The sequence below is a fragment of the Aplysia californica genome, unplaced genomic scaffold (genome assembly GCF_000002075.1).
Source record: "Aplysia californica isolate F4 #8 unplaced genomic scaffold, AplCal3.0 scaffold00134, whole genome shotgun sequence".
NCBI lineage: Eukaryota > Metazoa > Mollusca > Gastropoda > Aplysiida > Aplysiidae > Aplysia > Aplysia californica.
Genome location: NW_004797404.1, coordinates 431,615 through 448,380, shown reverse-complemented (window position 1 = coordinate 448,380; position 16,766 = coordinate 431,615). Strand labels below are relative to the sequence as shown.

Sequence of the window (16,766 nt, the reverse complement as noted above, 5' to 3'; positions counted from 1 at the left end):
ACAAGCATGTCTACACGATGCACCTTCACCTGAGCACAAACAAGCAAAGCCGAAACAGAGAAATGAGCAAACAGTTTAACCAGAGCTGTTAAAGTACTTTTAAAAATGTACTTAAGTACAAATTTAAGTACAATCTAAAATATGTACTTAAGTACAGTAAAAGTACTTTCCTGTAAAATGTACTTGAGTACAAGTACTTTTTAAAAAAGTACTTAAGAGTACATTTTGAGTACTTTTGCTGATATGCTAAAACACTTAAGTGCTAATGCAAAACATCATATTGAATAACATATCCAGTGTATTTGACAAATTAGGCCATTTATTACTAAAAACATAAACAATATACAAAGCATTTGAATATTCGCACTGAACGTAGGTGGAAAAGGTCCGTGAAACTGAAAAAAAACCCCAACAAACAAAAAGAAGCAACTTGTGAGTAAGTGATATTATGAATACAACTTGTTTGAGCAAGACAATTTGATCAAATGTTAGTCAGTCCAAGAGGTCAGAAAGTAGGAAAAGTATCCACATTGGAAAATGTAGAGACAAAGTTGCTCTTAAAAAAACATAGAATTGATGAAAATGGCCAGCAAAGAAATGGAAAAGTGCCTTGAATTCTTCATGAACAAATCCTCCAGGAATCAAGGTAGCCTTAAGCATAAACCACAAAAAAAGTTAAAAAGAAATTTAGATAGCCTAAAAAATTGTTAGATACTCATTGAGAACTCAGTTTCAGTATCAATTGATTATAATAGTGGTAAGACAGATTTTGGTCACACTGTGCAGTCCACGGCGCCCATGGCAAACCAAAATACATGTAGTTTCCTAGAGTCTAGTAAGTGTAGTGTAACCAAAGATTATCTACTACAGTAGTCTCCGCCTAAGACCCCAGTGCTCGGGAGCAAGGGAAATACGGGATCTTAGCCGACGAAGCCAAAGAAAAATCTACAGTGACCCATGAACTGACGTGACCCCTGGGTGGGTTTATGACATTTGGCGAGCAAAGAGTGGTCAACCTTGATGGCCAATCACAGTTGCATGGTGGCATGAGGCATGCCATATTAGCCTATTGTGAGTCTCGAGATCTTTATCAGTGTTTATCCAGTTGCCCCTCCCCTTTACCTGTCCAAATATTTTAGCCTTCCATCTCTGATTGAGTCCCCCCGTCTTTGTCATTACGCACCATTACGTTGTGACCACACCAATTAAAATTCAGGCTGTCTCGCTAATTCGGGAATAGAGAAAAACTACCTTCAATGGTCAGGGAAGAGTTCACAGTTTGATGTGATCCCGCCTGGAGCGAACTTGTAGGCCCACCCACCCAGCGAGTGATGTAAGTTTAGTTGGCGAGCTCAGATGCGAGTGCGATGGTTGGGGAAAAGAAACGCATTGGTCAGTTCACACCTCTTTGTGATCCCGTCTGGGGCAAACATTGTACCGTTTCATGGAGTTTTACAACGCTTGTGATCACATTCACGAGAGTGGTTGATCTTTGACGCGACGGGCCGTTCTTTGATCTCAAGTTTTAACTCTTGGTTGATCGGCTGTGCCCGCCCGCGTTTTTGTTCCCTAAATTATGATCAGAAATGCAGGCACTTACCCTTTCATTAAGCTCCAAAAGTACTCAAAATATACTTTAAAAATACTCAAAAGTACTTTTATAAAAAGTATCGGAGTACAGTAAAAGTAGGCCTACTGATTCTCAAAATGTACCGGAATACAGTAAAAGTACCGAAAATTGTACGTAAGTACAAGTACCGGAGAACCAGCTCTGAGTTTAACATTAGAAACTTCCATTTCAACTTACAATAAAAGCTTACCTGGGGTATCAAAACGCTTTATCTCTGTAACTTCATCATTCTCAAAACAAATTTTTCTGCCACCATAAGTCTGAGCTTTCTTCAGATCTTGAGGCATGAGCACTTCTCCTGTATCCTGAAACATTCATTCAATCGATACTCCCATTAGCTTGAGAGTGAGCAATATTGGCCTGGGAACTGAAATCTACAGAGCAATTGATCCAACAAGAAAAGAGACCCACTTTCATTTCCTTATCTTTTACACATGTGTGTCATCGTCGTGAAATCTTGCTCAACACCTTTTTAAAACACATTTCACTATGGGTTTTACTGAAAAACGCTGAAAAAAGGCATTAAAAAAATTAAAACTTGCAGTTTCTCAGGACATACAAGATTTGGAAGACAGCACACTTTGTTGGCCATTTTTTTAGCAAATTTTAAGTCTGACAATAGGCGATTCCCACTTCCTCCAATCGCAAATATCTGAACTTCTATTCAAGATAGATGAATAGTTTTTCATGAAGAGCAATATTTATTAACAAATTTTATGGTGCTACCAATAGCTCCAAGTACCAAAAAAAATGACGAGCACCTGATTCCACTATGTTGTGAAACATAAGTTTTCTCTTATGATCTTCTTGATGTAAAAATAAGTCACCAAAAATAAGAAAAAAACATTGTCTTTACGGTAATTTTAAATCAGAAGAAAAAAAGAGGATACGTACCGGTAGATACGTCTTTGTATGGCTCTTTAACTCAGCGTTTTCTTTTTTGGTCAGTTTGACAGCGTACGGTTTAGGGCATGAACGGACAAGATTGTATCTGCAAAAAAAGACCCAAAAAAAAATTTGGATAAATCATATGCCAAATGGGATCTCTTCTAACAGTCATCCAATACTAACTAGTATTATATAAAGACTAAAAATAAGTGTTATTATCTAATTAACCAAATAATCAACTACTATTTTTAAACATAGTCTTGTCCTCAAACATTCTGTAACAGTACAAATTTTTAAAAATCACATGGCTGGTTCTGTTCTCTGTGTGATTAAAATACAGAAATGAAATATAATATAAAGCCAAAATTAAACGTGCTTCCTTTCAGATTGCTACCAGTTCTCATAACACAATGAATGAGGCAGAGCTGTCGTCATGTAAAAACTTGGCCAACATCTGTAGGGGCAAGATGCGAGTCCAAGGGGTCCAAAATTTTTAACCTTCCTAGTACACTAAATTCCACTGTACCCTTCCTCCTGCCAGCAAACCAAAAGCTATGCTTTAGAAAAGACATATTCTATGCTCTATAAGCTTGAAACCAAAACAAAAATTTGGAAAATGTGACAGAGAAGACTTCAGTTAAAAAGAAGCCCTGTAACATAATAGGGATGACACATAGATTTATCTTCTTTCTAAACTAGAATCTCTACGAGGTCAAGTGACACAGAAACTTTTGAATTGGTTGGCGGCCATTTCGTATTTGCAAAGAAGTTTGTTTACACATGTGAGTGGGCGTGTCTCTGCTCTTATTAAGAAAAGTGTTTTTATTAGATTCTAACGTGTTTTAATCCAAAGAGATTCTCTTGAAAGTGCAAGCATGTGAAATCTCTAGTCTAGTCCCTTTCTGGATTAACGTCTTACAGCCTTAGAGACTTTCTCACAGTAAATTCATCACCAACAAACGTCTGATTAGTCTGGAAGTAGGAGACTGAAGAAAATGAGGCCAGAAAGGAGAAAGCAACACTGGTGTGTCTATCAGTACACTACGAAAGCCTCCAAAGGAACCCTTCTTTCTATTCACTGGTAAGAATAAGATTGATAAGAATTTAGACAGATTAGATCCAGATCTATGTTTTGAAGAAAATATTCAAAAAGATTAGGAGCCTGGTCTGGTCAAAGCCTACCTTTCAGTTAATTAATAATAACTGACAAATCCGAGAACACCAACCTTGAAGATACAATCATCAAGCCTGTGCTCTAATGTTCCCTCATTTACGCACTCGATTGTCGAAAGTCAAAATCAATTCCACTTATTGTTTTTATTTTAGCATCAGTTTCTTGCAACGAGGCCTTATCCTACTGCCATAGACTTTATTGTGTCAAACACCTACCCTCATTCCGAAGCCCTGCAACCTTTGAATGAACTTTGATTACCCCAGCAACCGTCGGCCGGCCCCTTACTCATGCCGTACTCACACGATGCAAACTCGCACAGGTTCACTGACCAGTCACGATGACGGGCCCGACAATCTAGATATCGGAGGAAGCTTGTTTTCTTTTTCTTCCTTTTTTTGTCATTATAGTGACATCAGTGAGAATATCTATTTAATTTGTATGGCGACATTATTTTTTTAATGCACAAACTGCATGTTACAAATTTTTATTAACTGTAAATCTAACGTTAACAAACTATCATCGGACAATTCTGAGCGGTAACGAAAGCGAAAGTAGATTTTGATTTTCCCGATGGAGTCTCAGTATCATACCTACACTTCTGCCTGCCGCCATAGCCACTAATTCACGTGAAACGTACTCTCTGACCGGGGAAAGCCCAATGTAATATCACAAACGCGACTAGTAAAATATGAACTCAGATTTGGTTTAGAGGACTTTGTGCATTTTCTCGCGTCTCAGCGATTTTTTTTTAGATTCCCGCAGTCCCCCTGCGTAGAGAATCCTCATTTGGTACTGACCAATTCTCTAGATCAAGACATATTTTAGAATGTTTTGCTTCAATATCGATTTTCTTTCTACATTCACAATTCAGTTTCTAGATAAATGAATTAAATGCACAAATTTTCCAGCGGCAGCAAAAACCCGAAGATAGACATAAAGAAAGAATGAATGAAAGGAAAGAGAAAGATTATCTATCGTGAGTAGACAGATTTTAGCCAATATGCACATGAAAAACTATTGCAGACCGAACGGCACAGATAAGACAATGGTCGAGAGTACGAAAGGCACAATCTGGCAGTTTCTAATACAACTTATGGCGGGCAGTTGCTGTAAATATCTGACAAGTTACGGAGACAAATGCTGATCTCTCTCTCTCACTCTCTAACTCATGGAGGGGATATGATGACGCAGCAAGTACGGAACTTTCGGAATGTACAGATTTCTGCAAAACATAGAAGAATGGAAGCACTGCAGAATGGAGGTTTTTTTCCCTCCTTTCAGCACCCATTGCAAATCCGGTAGTTTTGACACCTTATCGGTATGGCGGTAGAACAGGCCAAAAATTGGTATCTACCGGAAAAATCGGTAGATTCAGGCAGCCCTGAATAATACTTATAGTCTCAGAAAAATACAATCTTTCATTTCTAACATTTATTTTGCTTAGTTGTCGAGGGTGCTTGACATTGTGCACACAATTATTGTCATGCCAGGCATACCTTTCATTAAATGTGCCCTTATTATATTGCAAATGTCAAATTTAGCCAGTCAGTTTGTATTTTTTCTTCTGCATGGCTCATGTAAATAGTTCTTCACTTTCTCCGTCAAATTTACTATTTGTAAAAGCACATAATGCTGTGTTTTGACTGCATGATAAATACCTTAAATGGCTTTTATTTTCATACTCAAATTGTCTGCTTCCTCACTGTTTTCGAATGCTTATAACAAACATCACAGTCAATATACATAAACAAAGTTTTGTTTGTTTAAAACAAGAAGCTTTATCCTACTGCCTTACAAAATTTTATTTTTATACCTTAATTTGTACTTATTCATACTTTTTGAAAATGGCGAAAACCGTCCACAGCTACAATTGTCATTAGGTTGCTGGGAGTCAGGGCTCAGTGAGTTAAGTCAGCTGTGAACAATTTTCTCGTGAGATTGTTAACTGTAGTAATTACAGTCGAAATTGCTCATGACCATCATTCATTGTCGTAGAGAAAAGTGGTTGTCTTATACAGGTAAACATCCTAGTGTCATTATAATGAAGAACAAACATAAGGGGAAAAGTGAGAAGTGGTCATTTGTACAGGCGATTCTCTTGAATTAGTGGCCATAGAGGAAGGTTCAACTGTACCAGCGTTAGTGTAATTCAATTATAGTTAAAAGGATGGTTTATCTTCTCCCTTTCAGCGGTAATAAGACTTAGCACCATGCTTACTCGTTTTAAATTACAATCTGAGTCTCTGAAATACAATACTGCAATCTCAAACATCTGTCCCTGAAGGCTGACAAGAATCAATTAGCGGTTGAGAGAACAAAGATAAATTCTTTTTAAAAGACCTCTCGTGGGGAGACATGCATTGAAACAACAGACTTAGGCATATGAGTTCGGCATCTTCGACTTAAGGCTTTTCCTGTATATATTTCATATGCAAAATAACCCATGCATATGTAAATGTAAATGAGCAAAGAAGTTTATTACACGCCAACTGAAAAGTTGAGTCCTTCTCCAAGGCTGAAAGGAATTCGTCGATTGGCTCTTTTCTTGTGATCTTTGGATCGTACTCTGAAAGGAAAACAAAAAACATAGGTTGCCTGAGAACAGACCCAAATTTTCTGCAATTTTACAATCCATTGTGGTCACAATTATTGTGACACAGAAATTATCAAATTTCTATTTAACTCTACAACAGCACGCAAGTAGTTTCAACTTTCATGGGCAGAGCTGGCAATACATGTCCGAATTCACTACTGTATCACAATTAGTCAGAAATTACACTACAAAAGTTGGAGGCACTCCGGTTAAAACATCCTCATATCCTTTGACACAACAGGCCCCCAACCTTTTCTATGCCTCATCCATTATAAAGAACAGAATCGCAAAAGCAAGCCGTTAGCAAAAAACGTACTGCCACATTGCTTAGATGTAATTAACCCTGACTTAGCAGAGATGATAACATTTTGCCAGGAATAGTTTAGGAAAACAGTAGCACTGAACAAAAATAGTAGGAGCAGACCTCATCAAAACCCCTGCTAACCAATAGCAACTAAAGGTTATAGTCTAGTTTGTGGGAATTAAAGACAAGGCATTTAAAAAATAATTACAAAGCATACCTCCTCAATAGTTCTTCCATCTTTTCTGCAGGATCGGCCATCTCATTGATGTCATCATCATCATTGTACAAGATATCCTACAGAATATTTCAACAGAAAGATGGTTAAAATAAGCAGTAGCAAACAAATCAGATGGCCGTCTTACACAGTGTCATTAAGATGTAAAAAATACGCAAGGGATGAAATGGAAAGTGGCCATTTGTACAGGTGATTGGCTTATACAGGTGGCAGTAAGAGCTGGTTCAGCTGTTTCTTGAATTAAATATTATCAAAATATTATGGGGAGGTTGTCAAATCAGCAACCATCGTGTTACCCTGCAGAGAAGGGGGTCTTAGTGCAGACTGAGGGAGGGGCATTCTTGAGTCCCCAAAGTTCTTCACAAATTAGGATCAGTCCTTCTAGAGATAGATCTAAATTAGATGAAAATCAGCAATGCCAGTGCTTTTTTTTTTTAGTAAGGTTTTTACAGCGCTCGCAACAGCATGAAGTCATATGAGGGCCAAGGGGAAGATGTCAACAGAGAAGTCCAAACGGGGAATCAGGCTTACCCTGCTCACCACTCTAGCCTCAACAGCACAAAGTCTGCTTTGACTATCAAGGCACCCAGGAAATAACAGTTCACAAGAGAGTAACAAACATACAAAACAAATAGAGGGAAAATGATGATAGTTAAGATGAGGAAAGAAAAAGCAGAAGTTCTCCCTATGTTGTTCTAGCACAGTATAAGCATGACAGTAATAAATCAGTCCATTTACAATTCTACTGTGCATAAGAAGATGTTAATATTCCCCCTTTTGGGAATGGCCTAAAACCAACATCAGTCAGTAGCACTGCCCTGGTGTGTGTGTGTGGGGGGGGGGGATGCCACTTCAGAAAGACGGGAGGACATAAAACAGAACAGTACTACAGGATCTTTGTCTCTAAAAATGTCAAGATTTATAACCCTGCTGTCACTAAGTAACCTGACTGATCACAGTATGAGGAGATACATAGTACAAAGACGAAGAACAAAGTCTGTTAAATTTTTCCATTGACAGTTTTGCTAAAAAGACCCATTAAGCATTTGAACAAATAATTTTCAACAGCAAAACAAAGAACAGAATCATTTTTAAAAACTGCGTAATTTCTCTAAATCAGTTCATCATCACTTAGTAATACTTTTAAACAATCATGCTTAACTCTTTGACTACCATGAGCCGATCTATCGGCTCCATAACTTCCTAGTTCGTGGCCAAGAGTCGAATTATCTGCTCACGCTTTTCTTTCCCTTTCCCTTCCACAATTTGACTCAACCTTTCCGTTTCATGTTTTTAACTGCTCTGCTTACCATACATCAGTCAACTAGTGAAGGAATTTGGCGCCTTTTGTGTTTTATTCTGCTGGTTTTTTGGCATTTTTTCATGGGTTTTTTTACCCGCCCTGTGTTGCTCGAATTAGTTTACGCATAGCAACGGCAAAATGGCTGATAACCAACCCATCAGGTCCCCGCCCGTCACAACGCTTTTCTGCTTCAAAAGCCCTCGAAAAGTTTGATGGGGAACTGTCAGTACTTTCCGATAGTGATGTAGGAGGTGATGAAGTTAGACCTGAGTCGGACAGCAGCGACAGCGATGAGAATGAAGATTCGCAAAGAGGGACGTGTGTGCAGCGTTTTTTTAAATCTTTTTTTCATTGTGAGTGATCTCACCAAAAGTACGACAACTTTGTATATACTTGACCATTGTGCATGAAACTTGGCCCAGTTAGAGACAATTGGATATACTTCAGTATGACCAAGTCATGAAGTGATTAGATTTAGCAGCTATACACTGTGAGAAATGTAAGTTGAAAATGTTTTGTTATTTTTTATTTTTTTTTCACCTTGTGTTCACTTACCTCCCATGTTTGTTTGGATTTATTATTTTTTTCAATTTTTTTTATTAGATTAAAACTATTCTACATTCAATTACCTTCATTTTGGTATACAACATGTCTGACTTCCAGATGGAATTATGCCCATCAGACACAAAAGAAGAACAGGGGTACTTCTGAAATTCTAAGACTAAGAAATGCCTTGGTCACAGCGCGGAAAATGCCTTGGAAGCCAAAGAGTTAAGCAAGAGGGTAAGAGAGGCAGCATTTATCTTAGTCCAGCTTGTTACCTTCAAAATCTTCTGTGGCAAACACATAAATGCAAACAGAGATAAGAACTGTAAACAGTAGTGAGCAACATCACCTTGTAAAACTTGTTGATGTCAAAAGATTGGCCAGGATTTTGCAGATGCATTAGTTCTAGGTCGATGCCAGTCTCATTAAGGTCACTGGCTTTTGTCACCGCAAGTCTCTGAAAACAAAAACAAAGCAAGAAATATGAACACACCAAACAAATTTTCAAATATCTTATTTTATCACACCATTACGTGAAAAGTATTTGAATCTAAGATAAATTAGAACTTTGCGAGGCAGTATATTCTGAAAATTGAAATGATATGAGCACATCACACAACCATCCGGAATGGCCAAGACTATCGAAGAGTACATCACAAGCAGGGAGACAAAGAAAAAGACAGAAGAAATAATGGGAAGACAACATCAAAGTAGTGAACTGGCAATGACTAGAACATCACACTACAGAAAGCTGAAAACCGAGAGGAGTGGAAGAAATTGGTTGCAAAATCTGCAGAGGTGCCCAAGCAGTCAACCACACAACAGAATATGTGAAGGTGAATGTGAATATTCTGAAACTGAACATCAAAACCAAAACCGGGCATGGTTTAAAATTTGCAAAAAAAGTTAAGGTTAACCTCACCTAGTCTTTCTCTAAAATGAACAACTTTGAGAAGTTTGACAACAAAAACTCACAAACTTGAAAAACAATAGAAAATAGCCCATTTGCGGGAACGATAGTTCCCAAAACATCTCTTCTCATAAAGCTACGAACGCAGTAAGAACAAACATCAACGCGTCTTCAGCACGGATTTGTCTTTCGGTGTGAACATGCATTGGAAACCCTATTTAAACCTTCTACTGAAACGCAGTGACGACAACACAGCTGTATTTCGCTACACAACACGTGTTCGCTACAACTTTTTTACGAAAGTGCACAAATGCCTTGCTACATCGTGGATCCTGTCTCGCATTTGGGTTGACCCGACCTATACATAAGGCATATCAATATCAACAATCGCAGACTTCTAAAGATACATACGAGTATTATACACAACAGAATCAAAGAATTTAAGTTCCTTTTAAAATGCATTAAAGAGTTTAATCTTTACATACAATGCATTTCCATTTTTATATTAGTGATTTGTACGTAGCAGGGAGTAGTACATTTTATTAACAATTATTAACAACCATGATGATGATGATGATGATGACGACGACGACAGTATTGGTGACAATGATGATGGTGATAACAGTAATTGTGATGATGATGTTGATGATGATACTGAACAGATCAGCCACATTACCTAAAAGTAATCTAAAGGTGTTCCCTTCGGGACAAAGGCTTTCGAAAGTTTACCGTGCACTCGATGATAGCTGGACTCACTAGCTCCAAGAGTGGACGAAACGTTGACGGCTTCATTCTGATGTAATCTATGCACTTTTCTTCGTGGTTCAGAACCTCATCCAAATGATGACGATATTCATCCAATCTTTCCCTTTTTCTAAATATCCCATGCACTCAATATCTTTGACCCCTATAACATCTTTTTGGAATTAGCCTGATTGTCAGGTGATCTATGCCCTCGTCTTTGTTCAGGTCATCGTGTCACTGTAGTGGAGAAGTTAAATATACATTGTATCGCACTGCGTTTGCAACACTTTCAGTTCTATCGTGCAACATACATTCGGCTTGAGATACGTGTTGAAGGCGTATAGAAGTTGTTCCCCACTGCGTTTGGAGCTTAAGACATTCTAAGAACTAGAGTTCTTCAAGTCTGGGAAACTTCACTTGGCCCTATTTGCCCTAGGATGCCTTGAGCAATGCGCTTGTCCCCACCTGGCTTACGTAAGCCAAGGTAAAAAAAAAAAGGTAATAAATTGACACACAAACTTTAAACATGCACGGTGTCTAAACTACTCAACCTATCAATATAAAATCTCGCCAGATTTTATGTAAGATGATTTATTAAAATATTAGAGTGAAAGGATATACGAGAACATAAAACACAATTTAATTCTTCTTTGGATGACAGCTCATAGGCACTCAGTTCACCCATAGCAAATCTGGTAATCTATAATTTAGATCTACCTCTTCTTTTATGATTTTCAAGACACTGGTACTGAAACCAAATTGAATAATTCGGGTGTCTAGATTTCAGTCTATTTTTCTATTCTTCAGCCCTTACACCAAAATAAAAATCAAACACACAGTTGATGCACATTTACAAGAACAAAGACGGTTGTTGCAAAGCTGGTTCTGCGGTTGTTTCATTTTTTCCCTCTTCTTGTCATTTCAATTCATTTTGTCGTAGTTTGCCTCCAATATTTAACACTTTCATTCTTTTTTTGGGGGGGGACTAGATAAAAAGCAAACTTATTTTTTAATGTTGTGATGGATATTATTTTTCTTTTGGGAAACCTGGAAACATGGAAAAGATCTGGTTAAGTATAGTAATTACCCACTACATCTATTCACGTAGACAGGTCCTGGCCAGCACACATGCCCAACGTACATATTAACGTAGACTGGGCGAAATGAGTTAACTCACTTTTACAGTAATTTTAAAAAAGGAAAGTTGCTCTTTAGATTGTACATCACTGTATATCATAAAATGACTCAAACAAGCTTAGAAAAAAGGACTAAACAAATTGATGGCAAACTAAAAGTAATCCTTAAAATTATGTTCCTTACTCTCAACTGTGGGTTGGCTCCATGTGGGTCATCATTGTTTGTGAACAGCATGATTCTCTTGGATCCAAGATTCTGCGCACTGGATCACATTGAAAAACAAGAATTATGTCATCTTAAATGTCAGAAGGGTGTACTGTTGTGGAATGGTAATGACTTTTTTTTCTTTTCAAATGCAGGTGTTTTTATGCCCCAATCGACACAATACGAGGCAGGCTTCAGACCCTGCCTGTCAAGGCCAACCCGAGCAGACAGAATGGCCAAGATACTCAATAAAAAATCTCTCCTTTCGGGAACCAAACTCGGGTCTCCTGACCTAACCACTACACCATGGATGCCGGTGGAGATTGCATAAACGGATGCATTTCAATAGATCAAAAAACAGAAAAGGATGACAATGAGACTAAAAATTCCAAGGTGACCACAAACCACTAATATTTCAGATTGTTGAGTGGCAAATTGAAATTATATTGTATTTTTACACCTATTGTTAAATCAATTACAAGGATGGCCAATGCAAAGGAAAGAAGAAATGAGAGGTGGAAAGGAGGAAGCATTAAAGGCAGGAGGGAGTGCCCTCTTCTTTTGTTAGATTGATTGTATCAAATTTGTAAAAGGAATATCAGTATGGGCTACATTATCTGTTTTAGAGGCTTTCCATTCTTTTTTGTATGAAAATCATTATCAAATATTCAGTTTGTCTTTGAGTTGTTCTTTGCTTTCATTTTTTGACAGGTGGCCACTTTAGGGCTGAATCACAGCTGCATTTGGGACTACTGGTCACACTGTGGTTATAAGCCCCAGTCTCATCTATATCTACCAGGTCACATCCTTCACTGAGATTTTTCTGAAGGTGAGAGCAAATCAAAATTAATTTCAGCCTACTCAGTGAGTGACTGTAAGAAAAATTTCAATTGCGGCCTCAAGAAGTATGCAAACTCTACATTTAATTGTTTCCATTAAAATTTGCATGCGCTTTTTATCAACCATTTCATAAATGCAAATGTTTGTTGACTATATTTCTCACAATTTAGTTTTAGAACAAGTTTTACAGTACTTGCAACAAAAAAAGGCCGTATAAGTGCTGAAGAATAGAGGTATTCCGAGAGAGTAGCATGCAAAGATAACAAGGAGGAAAGGTAAAGGCAATAGATAATTGACAGAGGAAAAAAGGAGCAAACCACACCAGAGCATCCTCCAAACACCCACTCTCACAATTTAATAGCAGACCAAAATAACAAAGGGAACAACCAAGCAAACCCCTTTCTACACATTGCACAAATGCAGAGCTGTGAACAATTCAAATTTTTACTGTTAGCATCTCAATTTTACCTAAACAGTACTACAGTCTCACCTGCTTGCAAACATGTTTTGACATGTCCAGAGAGCATCTCTCAATGAGTAAGCTTCATTGTGCCCATAGTCCTTGGAAAATGTTCTAACACAATCTGAAATTACATTACAAAATTGTTCTTGACAAATTCTGTATGTATATACAAACATGACTCTATGAGTGTATGTTTGTGCATGTGCTTGCGTGTGTGTCTGTGTCCATATATATAAAATGTATTATCTATTTGTGGTGGCCGAATTTTGCTATTCAAAAGGCTTTTTAATGACTGCATCGATCAACATGCGGTTTTCGCCAAAAGATTCTTTAAAATATTCTCCAGAACATGGGGCCCTTCGTTTTTTCAGTTTTGAGACAGTTTTGCTGCAAAAAGCTAAATTTCTTTATTTCGCCGATCGTTTTTGTAGGCCGACACTTCCGTCTCTGTACTTTTAGAAAATCCGCCTTGAAGTCGTACTTCCGTTCGATACTATCGCGCATTGTCGTGCAATACTGAGCATTATTTTAAGTGTGCAACCCGTATTGATTTATTGGATCTAGCCTCATGTTTTCTTTTTTTTACTTGGTGCTAAATTTGACTGTGATCCTTTCGTTTGATGCCCATCATCCCTTTTTCTGCACTCCTTTGTCAAATTCTTTTTCTTGCTACTGGGAACAACGTCAGTAGGGCTTAGATTAGAATATTATTATATTTGGCAACTTGGAAACACGTGTGTCACTTTTCGGTCAAGATTTATTGCTCCATTCCAGAAGAGTGTAAATGTAGTAGGCCAATGACTTTCAGTTGGCGTTAATGCACCGACCACTCCTTTCATCGAAAGGGGGCCCAGCTTGTATATGTATATATACAAACGAGTATCACTGTGTGTGTGTGTGCACGTGCGCACGTGCATGTGTGTGTGTGTATCAGTGTGTGTATGCATTCATGCATGTATGCGTGAGGGTTTGTGAGTATGTTTACAAATCAAAATTATATCAAAAATTCATCTCATCAAATCAGCATGAAATTTGTCATCTTGTTTTTGGCCCCATTAAGACACTATGTTTGATTCCATTTTTGACTCCAAATGCGTTGATGATATCTTCTTTTCAACCTAATAAACAATGGCTCTCTGATTTAATCAAAACAACAGAAATGTATGTGAAGTATTGCACCAAAATGTCACTTGTCCCACTCCGTTGTTTTCGGATAGCAGGCAAAACTTTGATTTTGTCATAACTGTGTGTTTTCGACTCCCAGGTTTCAAGTGACTATAATTTTGGAACCAAATCAGCTACATTAAAACCTTTTTCACTAACGTGTGTGGCTTGACGGGATCTTTAATTTTATACCCCTGGTTTCATATTACCAAAATGCAACATGTGAGACTCATTTTGTAGTGATGCTATCTATACATCACTGTTAGATTGCTGTTTTACATTGAATCATCAAGAATTGTCTACAATTCATCAACAACGGATTAGGATTGAAAAGAAGTAGTGCAAGAGAACTGATACCAGCCCACCTACCAAACAATACACTTATTAAACATTACAAAATCCATAATAAAACTATAGGGTTATCAAAACAAATACAGCCTTATAGTGCAAGGAATTGATAAATATTATGAAATATGTATGGACACACACAAACAAAGACAAGAAACTAGCAGACCAGTATGTACGAAAATGTAATAGATTGTCGGGAGAAAAAGATAGGTTTGCTTATCCAAGTGCACTCATGCGCTAGTTTCAATACATCTAAAACACAACACTGCTAGAGTGCATTTCAAAATGAAATTCTTACTTTCTTCCATGTCTTCTAAATCCAGAATCCTTTGAGCTCCAGGCTGATCTAGGCTCTATAAGTAGGAAAATATAAGAGACAGAATCAAAATTGAGCTTGTGCAAGTACAGTCAAACCTACTAATGATGACCATCAATTGTTGAAAAGAAGAGTGGTCACCTCAAACAGGTGATCCTCTTGAAAACTGCCATTAAAACATAGATAAGAAAATGTAACAGATGAAGTAGAAAGTAGGTGTCTGTACAGGGAATGATCTTGGGACATGCGGCCGAAAGAGCTGATTCCACTGTCATTACAATGTAAACATATATATATATATATATATATATATATATATATATATATATATATATATATATATATATGTAAACAAGTAAACATATATATATGTGCCAATAGGTGGGGGTTTCTTCATAAACCTTACAAAATCCTTTCCTTTTCCAATAAAAATGGTGCTACAGCTTTGAAATTTGTATATGTGGTGCTTAATATGATGTTTCAGCTACGAGAACAGAGACATAGCAGTCAGGCCATCAGAAGAAATTTTACAAATATTTTTAGCTCTGAAATCAATGTATTTTTAGAATGCAAAATATGACGCGTCGAGTTCGTACTTTTTCTGTCATCAGGTTCAACAATGAAATCATTGCTGAGAAACTCTTCCTTCAACACTTTTACTACTATAACTATATTACTTGTGGTGCTATATCAGGAATAATGATACCTGTAGCTGTTTTTTCTTTGTGAGCCTTCTAGATTTTCATTTTCGAGAATAACTCGTGTAATCATTTCGAAAGGCAACATCGATTCCCAGTGACTTCGTTTCTATCGGCCATTTTGGGGTCTTGGAACGAGCATAATATCGTTCAATGTTTTTACTCTCTGCCCTGACTGATTCCGAAGCTGTGACCGAGCATAATTTCTCAGTAAAGGAAATCCCGCGACGCCTCGCGCTCTGTCTTCAATTGCTATGCTCGAAAGAACCAATCAGAAAACAAGAAATAAAAGAAGAGGAGGAACGTGCATTGGTCCTGTCGAATCCATTCAAAGCGTATTGTTGTGCGATGTAAGATGGAGAGAAGAATAACGATGGATGAGACAAATTCATTTAAGTTTTTTTATATCGTCATCAAATCTTAACATGTTATGTTAGAAAAAAGCTGTTATGTCCGAAAAATGTTTCCCCCCATTTAGTTAAATTTAAACCAAGTAATGATTAACATCACACTGCATTCCAAAGGTCAAGTAGTGGTAGATCTGGATGAGACCACCGGTGTTTGGTTAGAGGTCAACGAGAGGGGAAAATTCGATGTAAATCGATGATATGTTCCAAAATGACGACAAGCATTTATCCATTATGTGTCATAGTGGTTATGTTCATAACTACATGAATGCTGATATAAATGCGAACACAAAGACGTTCAGAATTTCTCTTTTCTATGATTTTATATGCTCTTTATGCTTATGTTTGAAAAGTAAAGGAATGAGAAAACTATCAAAATAATTTTACGTTCTATAAATTACTTTTCAGGGTATTTTTCATTTTGTGTTATCATGGTTACGTTCGAAAGATATTTGATATTTTGCAGAGGTTCATAGTTAAACGTGAATAAAGTGGTATTTTTCCTTCATTAACATGCATTGTGAGTCAAATTGAATCTTTTGAATAGTTGTTTGCTCAAAATTTCATAAAAGAAATTAAGATATATGAAAACGGGAAGTTTTTCATTTCTTTTGGACATAACAATGATGACACAAATGCAAACACAATGGCATTCAAAATTTCTTTTTCTGTGATCCTCACCATTTTATATGCTCTTCATGCTTATGTTTGAAAATTAAAGCAATAAGAAAACTGTTAAAATAATATTGTATGTTCAAATTCTAAGAAATAAGTCATCATAGTTACGTCCGAAAGAATTTGACTAGATGTTATGTAACGCCAGTCACAGCTTAGCATGCCATCCGTTGGTCTGTAAATACAT

General features: G+C 37.2%; 1 protein-coding gene across 5 annotated transcripts in view; it reads right to left on the bottom strand.

Annotated features, from left to right (window-relative positions):
• The window catches only part of LOC101860888 (X-ray repair cross-complementing protein 5), a 77,358-nt gene that overhangs the window by 19,260 nt on the left and 41,332 nt on the right, over positions 1–16,766 (bottom strand). For all 5 annotated transcript variants that reach the window (XM_035969282.1, XM_035969285.1, XM_035969284.1 and 2 more), the window contains 8 exons: positions 14,782–14,836; positions 12,999–13,092; positions 11,648–11,726; positions 9,023–9,130; positions 6,807–6,883; positions 6,175–6,258; positions 2,525–2,621; positions 1,821–1,935 (listed from right to left, as the gene is read on the bottom strand). In XM_035969282.1, the coding sequence (XP_035825175.1) occupies positions 1,821–1,935; positions 2,525–2,621; positions 6,175–6,258; positions 6,807–6,883; positions 9,023–9,130; positions 11,648–11,726; positions 12,999–13,092; positions 14,782–14,836 (709 nt within the window). The remainder of the gene's footprint in view (positions 1–1,820; positions 1,936–2,524; positions 2,622–6,174; positions 6,259–6,806; positions 6,884–9,022; positions 9,131–11,647; positions 11,727–12,998; positions 13,093–14,781; positions 14,837–16,766) is intronic.